The sequence below is a fragment of the Nicotiana attenuata genome, unplaced genomic scaffold, assembly GCF_001879085.1.
Source record: "Nicotiana attenuata strain UT unplaced genomic scaffold, NIATTr2, whole genome shotgun sequence".
NCBI classification, from domain to species: Eukaryota; Viridiplantae; Streptophyta; class Magnoliopsida; order Solanales; family Solanaceae; genus Nicotiana; species Nicotiana attenuata.
This window is the reverse complement of record NW_017674689.1, coordinates 21,543-29,625: the sequence shown is the minus strand read 5'-3', so window position 1 is coordinate 29,625 and position 8,083 is coordinate 21,543. Positions and strand designations below refer to the sequence as shown.

At 36.1% G+C, this 8,083-nt stretch overlaps 1 protein-coding gene across 2 annotated transcripts; it reads right to left on the bottom strand.

The window, feature by feature from the left end:
* Nucleotides 1-3,604: 3,604 nt before the first annotated feature.
* LOC109219127 (putative E3 ubiquitin-protein ligase XBAT31) lies at nucleotides 3,605-6,679 on the bottom strand. 2 transcript variants are annotated; one of them, XM_019383546.1, is made up of 8 exons: nucleotides 6,149-6,679; nucleotides 5,982-6,041; nucleotides 5,706-5,777; nucleotides 5,416-5,537; nucleotides 5,183-5,323; nucleotides 4,959-5,066; nucleotides 4,496-4,745; nucleotides 3,605-4,282 (listed from the first exon to the last, which is right to left on the bottom strand). In XM_019383546.1, the coding sequence occupies exons 1-8, from the start codon at nucleotides 6,326-6,328 to the stop codon at nucleotides 3,884-3,886; spliced, it is 1,332 nt and encodes a 443-aa protein (XP_019239091.1). In that variant the 5' UTR covers nucleotides 6,329-6,679; the 3' UTR covers nucleotides 3,605-3,883. The 2 variants fall into 2 exon arrangements, with proteins under 2 accessions (XP_019239091.1, XP_019239092.1); XM_019383547.1 differs by lacking the exon at nucleotides 5,982-6,041 and having other exon boundaries at nucleotides 6,149-6,528.
* Nucleotides 6,680-8,083: the final 1,404 nt, after the last annotated feature.

The window sequence follows — 8,083 nt, the reverse complement described above, 5'->3', positions numbered from 1 at the left end:
CGACTGTTCCGCGTTTTGATTTAGATCATGATTCAGACTTCCGCTATTATTATTAAATTTCATGTTCTATATTGATGTTATAAATTGTTAAAAGATTTGTTAGCAATGGAAGAGTAAATGAGTAGGCTTGCCTAGCTACCACGAGTAGGCGCCATCACGACCCCGAGTGTGGGAAATCTGGGTCGTGACATACTCTTTTCTTGTTTTTTAGGACTGTAACTGTTCCCTCACCGATAGTTTTCATGGGAACAAAAGGTCCATCATAGATTACATCCCACAACTCTGAGTCCTCAACCATGATGAAGTCATGCATTCTTGTTTTCCACCAACCATAGTATTGGCCGTTGAATCTTGGTAGTCTGTAAGTTGATTGTCCTTCCTCGATGTTTGGTGGAGCAGCCATGTAGATCCTTTCTAGGTGTTAACCTTTTAGAAAGAACATGCTCTGAAACCAATTGATAAAAATTGAGAGTCCACCAAACTGTATAGAGAACCAGGTTCTCTATCTGTTCCCACAGTAAGCAACGGGCTGTAAAACCAAACAGTATAGGGAACCATGTTCTCTATCTGTTTCCATAGTAAATCGGCATTAAATAAAGAACACCCGATATTTACTTGAATAACTCCTTGCTTGGGGGATTAAACACCACGACCTACCCTAGTAAGATTTCAACTCCACTAAACCGAGAAAACTTCAGATTACAACCTATTGCAATCTAGGAATTAAACTCCTAATCCCTCACCGCTTACAATAACTCTATTGTAAGCCCTTTGTAATAACTCTATTACAAAGCAACATACCTTGACTAACTCTAGTCAAGAAACTAAACCAAACAGTGGTTTAAATCTATCCTACAAAGACACTTCTTGAAATTAGTGTAGGATTACAAATGAAAAACAAAATAACAAAGACTCAACAAACCTAAGGACTTAAGATATCTTTAATCTTTGGATCTGGTCCTTGAGGTTGCACCAACTTTATTCTTGAGAGAAGTGGTGGCTAGCACTTGAGAGAATATTGTCTTTTGATTTGCAAGTGTTGGATCCATGAAATCCCTTGCCTCATGTTGATAATGTGTGTGTGTGAGGTCATTGGGATGATGTAAGCAAGTATATGGTACAAGGCATGCTTCAAACAATGATTGTTGCACTGTTGCGTGTGCAGTGCAACAGTGCAACAACTTTAATATCTGTAAAGATTTGACTTGTACTATGACCAGAGGAACTGATCTCTATTTGATCCCTCTATTGTTCCCTCTGCTGATCCCTTAGCTGATTTCGTTGAGAATTGAACCAGACATTTGACTAGTTACTCTGAACACAAAGGAACTGATTGTTTCAGGTTCCTTATCTGGTTCTCTCATGAAGTTTGTCAAATCATCAAAACAAAAAGGATACATAACTTATTAATTTTTCCCATTTTGATGATGACAAACTTAGAGTTGATATTCCTCCTGAGAACCATATCTCCACATTGTTCCCCTTGCGAATCATCCATATTCCCCCTGAGAACCAGGCCAAAGGAACTGATCACAACTGATTCCTCGAGACTGTTTGGCAAATCATTAAAACACAAAATAGCATAATTAATCACCGGAGAATCTCAACTATATTCTTTACACTACGGTATAAGCTCATCCTACCTCAAAAAAACTATAGAAAAAAAATAGTGGCGCTCTGAAGCAAGAGGAAGACGGACCAATTCCCTATTAGTCAATTTGGTGTTTGTTAAAATAGAAATAAGACCTTTATATTGGCACTTATCCTTTTGACCCAAAAAGAGAAAAAGAAGTATGGGCACAGTTCGACCATATTCTCATACAGTTGCATGTGTAACTAGGAAAAAGTCCACTCCACTGTCCTATACTGAATCCGTGTTTTGTTTTGTCCTTCAAGAAACGGTCAATTCCTCCAAACAACAAGCAACAAATAGCTTAATTACTTGGGAAACTCGACCCCACCCACCCCACTCGGTTAGGTCCGAGGAAAAAGAAGAATATGCTCCACAAACTTATGGTTCAGTATTTATGTTCCATCATGGCCTTATTTCAATATGTTTCTGTATATATTGGGCCATTACTCGAAAAAATTAACCCATGATCAATTAATCACTAGTAACAGACAGCCTTTTCCTTTTATTCCACATTATATTATTACCACGTCCATACAACGGTTAGTTTCATTTCGAAAGAGATGGGGTAAGGTTTTCTAACTTAATCACTTGCTTTGAGTTTGATTCTTTCGCAAGGATTACATATTGCAATATTTAAGCATAGTTGGTGAGGAGAGGAGAATGTTGAATTACCATCAGATAGGGCAAAAGTCTAGTGGTGGCAAATGGGCGGGTTGGGTTGGATTTGGGCGGGTTAAAAATGGGTTGGGTCTCAAGCCGCCCATATTTCATGCGGGTAAAAAACGGATTGGGTGTCAAATGAGCGGGTTGAATATGGGTTAACCCATATTATATAAGTGTAATTTTTTTCAATTGCAATTTATAATTTTGCTTTAGCTAAGATTATTTAGTGACATAAGCTTAACTGGAATAATATATACTTTCCTTCATTAAATTTTTTCAAATTTATATACCATATTGTGAACTTAAGTTACTCTTCCACAAAATATGATAGTTTTCATTTTAGGAAAAAATGTGCTTAATGCACATCAAGCAATATCACAAATAATATATGACTCTATGCATTTTTCACTTTGTTCATGTATTGTCTGCAATCCAATATAAAACTAAATAAATTCAAAAAAGAAAATACTCTAAATAGTAAGATACTATTTATATTCAAAAAATATACTACATCCATGAAATATATAAAGAAAATAAAAGAATAGTACAGACGATTAAAAGAGAATAGAAGGGAGCAGGTCAACAAAAACTTGAGCATTAAATTTTAAAATATTACATGAAAATAGCAAGTTTCAACAACAATCTACGTTGAAATACATGACTCTGTACAAACTCAACGTTGAAATATGTGCTCCATAACTAAAGAAAATACTATTTTTGATTTAAAAATAAAGTGATCTTTCTACTTTAAGAAAAGAAAGTACTTATTTTGTTAAAATGAAAGAAAATATTTTTCTACATCAGAAAATACTTATTTTGTTGAAATGAAAAATTTCTACTGCATTTTATTGAAATGAAAAAGAAAGTACTCTTAATAATATTTCTATTGAGTTAGGTGGGGTTGGGATGGTAGTAGTGGGTGTCGGGGTGGGGTGGGCTAGGGTGGTTTGGGGTGGGGATGGGTTGGTGGGATGAGGCATATGGTGGGTTAGATTGAAAAAGAGTTTTGGAAAATATTTTTCCTTCTCTTGATAAGTAAAATAATTTCTTTCAATTGGAGGAAAATGAATTCATAAGGAAAATGTTAAGCTAAACAAATATGAAAAAGTTGGAAGATAACCCACTAGTCCAACCCATATTTTACCCATATTTTACCCATGAATACCCATATTTCTACGGGTTGAATATGGGTTGGAGACCATATCTTACCCAACTTAAATATCACTCATCCAACCCACTAAAATATGGACGGATTGGGCGGGTTAGCAAAATGTGGGCTCATTTTGCCAGCACTAAAACAGAAAAAAATGAGCAACTGCAAAGAATTTTATATCTTCCAAAGAACGACTAGTCCTTAATAGGCACCATCTTTCCTTCATCAACCACAAGTAAATGAATTTTACAACGATATTACGAGTTTTCTTTAACTCACACAAACAATATACTACCGACCAATCCAAATGTGCAGATCATTTTAACTCCACCTATTTCCTATCAAGCAAATGGAGAGAAAGATCTATCTATATATTTCATTTGGGCAGATCGAAGACATCCACAGTTGATGTTCTTTATAGTCAAATTTTGCTATCAGTCTAGGGTTATTGGCTTATCGATATATTCGTTTTCAGCAGCAATCCTACCCGAGCCACGTCCAGTCATTTTACCAAAAGATCTCACTGCAGATAAGCTCTTAAAACTACTACTGCCCTCGCTGAAGTTTCTTGACCTCCTACTCTTCCTAATCTTGGAAGAGTAGATATCATGGTTTGTGTCTTCATCCTTTTCAAACTTGATAACTTGCAATTGTTCAATTCTACTACGGCAGAATGGACACAGAGGTTCGGTAGGACTAGTCGTAGTAGTATTAGGCTTGCTATGACAGCACAAGGCCAGTATGCAATGTGCACACATCTGGTGCCCGCAGTCCTGGACCTGAATCGTGCATAATTGATCAAAGCATATACAACAAACTTCTGTATCACTCACCTGCAATTAGATAATTCCTAGTGAGTACCAAAGACTTGAAGCTGTATGTGCAGATAGCTCTAAGCTAAAACTTGCTTAGCAACTAACAAAAGAGTATAATACAGAGAAAAATAAGAAATGCCTTTGCGTTTAAAACACGTGCACAATAGTTTGATCATTTTGAAATTAATTCAACATACATGAGTACTTCATAGATTTATGAGTGGTAATTACCTCAGAGATATTGTCATCCATCCCATCATCAGAATTGATTAGCGAATAAGCTGTTCCTTTTAAGATGTTCTTTTCCCTCTCCTTGTTAGCCTCCATCAGGGCACGTTCTAGCATAGACTTTGCCTCTTCATTGAGCTCACTGACGAACTTCAATGATGATGGCCAGACAAGAGGCTCTGCGGATGAAGGATTCAGCAAAACTGCGCACGCACCATGTTTGTATCTTAAAGCAATTGTGAATGGTATTCGCCTGTAGCACAATCATTACATGGCATATTTAGATAACCAACAAAATGAACTACGGTGGAGTCACCAAAAGATTATATTCAAATTCACTATTATTAAGCAAGATCAACTCAGAATGAATGGAACAACAGGGGAATTCACTCGTTAATCAAAGTTCAGGACTCTAAACTTCGTTTTATAAAAATTGGAAAAGAGCATTAGAGTAAAAGAAAGTTACCCTGAATCATCTCTGTGTAATCGATCTGCTCCCCAGGCTAACAATTCGCGGATGCAATCAAGAGAACCAGCTCTTGCAGCCAAATGAAGTGGTGAGCTACCAGGGAAACTGTTTTTTATGGTTGAAAAGAAATTACACATAGCTATAAGTATAAAATACAAGCTAAAAAAGCAACAATTCACTAAGAATAAAAAGGAAAATGAAGTCTTGGACAAGATGATTACCCGTATCCACCAGTTGAAGCATAGACCAAAGCACCATTGTCCAGTAAAATATGAACACATTCAGGCCGTCTTTGACGTGCTGCTAAGTGCAAAGGAGTTGCTCCCTTACCATCTTTAACGTTCACAAACCGAGCATATCCCCTAAAAGTTCAATTCCAATACAGCAACTTAGAACAATCAATAGAATATACAACATAGAAAAAAACACAAGTGAATTCTCAAAGAGGCTTTACCAGGAAGATGCAACATGAGATGTCCGAGCAGCAGAAATAATTGCTTTAAGACAATCAGAGTGACCATAATAGGCTGCATAGTGCAAGCATGTTCTTCCACTAAGCGAATCAAACATCAAAATCTGCTTAAACTTTTCACAATTAGGCCCATGAATTTTCAAAAGATACTTCACTTACATAAATGGAGAGAAGAGGTCGTTCTTGCCAAGATGAATTTGCAAAAGAATATAAATAGGGTACTAAAAATAAGAGTAAATACAGATAAAAAAAAAATGGGTGGAATGGCATACATTAGCCCCTGCTTCAATAAGCTTTTGCACACAAGAGAGCTTCCCGTGCATGGCTGCCAGCATCAATGGAGTCTAAAGCAATAAACAGCAAAATCAGGAGAAATTAAAAAATGCTTAAGAGCAGAAGACCACATTTTTAAAGGAAAAAAGGGGAAGGAGAAGAGAAGAAGTGATCAATTCTAGAGGAATTCGCGAAAATGAAATGAAAAGTTCAAATTTTCTTCTTTTTCTTCCATCAATCAAACAAATAAGGAAGAAAATATGCAATAATTATACCCGCTTATACCGATTCAATAGATCAGGATTGACCGACCGGTCTATAAGCATAGAAACAGCCTGGAAGAACATCCAAACTCATTAATCGTACAATTAAAAACATATAATTTTCAACAGAAACATACCCCATAAAAAGGATTAAAAACAGAACCTTTTCAAGAACCCACCTCATTTTGACCATTGGCAGCAGCAATATGTAAAGCAGACTGGCGATCATAAACCGTAGAATGATGAACAAGACTCGGGTTTCTCTCCAGCAGAGTCTTCACTGTCTCCAAATCACCACACTGAACAGCACTGAATAACCCATGTTCATCACTTGCTCCACAACTGAGTCCCTGGCCCATTCTCCTCTCACCCCTTCACTATTACTTTATAATAAAAATCTAAACTTTATTCCGCTTTGGGGGAAAGGAGGAGGCCCCTTTGCACCACCGTGTACGGAGGAGGTGTGGTGGTTGCTGGTGGTGGCAGAATTGGGAATTGTGAGAGTCTGCAATTCTGCATATTTATGGAGTGCCAAGGAGAAAATGTGAGGTGGGATGTGTTGAGTATTGAAGTCTGGAGCTACCCGCAAAAGCGACGGCGGGGAATAGCGGGCAGCTGAGAAGGTGAAGTAAGAGCAGTCAACGGGCAGCAGTCAGATTCTTTTCGGGCAGTTGGATTATTAAATTATAACAGCAATATCAATGGCGTTGTATTTATGGGAATGAGTCAGTCAAATATTTTACTGTTACTGATTGGTCTCCTGCCAAAGTAATCAGGATTTCCACAATTAGAGAAAATTCTCGAAGGGCAAGAAAATTGTCTCCCATCAATAATTCTTTGGTCGGGGAAATAGAAGTCGTTTATTTTCTTATCTTTGTTTCGTTTGAATATGTTTTGGTTAGTTTTTGTTCAAATATGAGTAGTTAACGCTTTTACATGGTGAACTTTTTTATTTTCTTATGTGAAATTATAGAGTGGCAAGGTGCTAATGTGGTGACTGACACCCAAAAATTTAAAATTTCAATCATTTGTATTTTAAGTAATTTTACATAATTTATTTGAAGTTGTCTTTTATAATTTTATCATTGTCGGCAAACTTAAATTAGGAACGAGGAGCCTCCTTTAAGTTAGAAGTAATGCATCATAGAGGAGGGAAGATTTTAGATATTTCTCAAACTTTTTTTTTCCTTTTTTGGTAAATATATTTCTCAAACTTGAAGAAAAGATATTCCATCTTTGTTTGTTAATTTATAGAGGAGGTTTTAGCAACCAAAAATATTTGTTATTCCTCCTATCACAGAATTATTTTAATAGCAATAAATTCTAACAGTTACCTCCGGTCCAAAATAAGTAATTTTTAGCTGTTTTCACACAGATTAAGAAATCTACCTTTTAGCATTAATTAGCAATAAATTGACCATATTAACCTTTGCTATCTCTTCACATAAATACTTCTAACACATACTCCAACACTATTTACTTCAGGGGCAATGTAGGAAAAAAATAATTAATTCATTCTTGAAATCTAAAAAAATCACTTATTTTGGACCACGAAAAAAAGGCCAAAAAATCACTTATTTTGAACCGGAGGGAGTATAAGTTTTTCTAATGTATTGCTGAAAGTGTAAGCAAAATTTTTGGGGCAGCTGTATGTTGTTTTTGCCAAAGCTAGCAGTAGCAAATGCTTGTTGCCATTTCGTTTTTACGCAAACAAGAATATGCGGTACCAAAAGGGTCAACACGGTTAGTAAATTCGTTTCTTGTCCATTACTTGCTAGTGACAAAGCATTACCTTTCTCCCTACAGTAAAGCATATTGCTTTACATTTATCGTCTTAAACATAATAGGCTTTCACCAAATAAAATTGGGGAATATTTTGAGTTCATTCTACATATGCTTGTCGAATTCTATTGTTCTTCTTCTTTCTTTTTTTTTTTTCACTCGGTATTTAGTATTTACTTCCGCACTGAATAGTCTACTTTGGGAGGTAAAGTGATCCCTACCATAGTCAACTCCATAACTAGGCTTGAACATAAAATTTCTTATTAAGAACAAAAGTATATTTACTGCTCTACCACAGTTTTTGATTGTATTATTGAATTTTATTCATTATG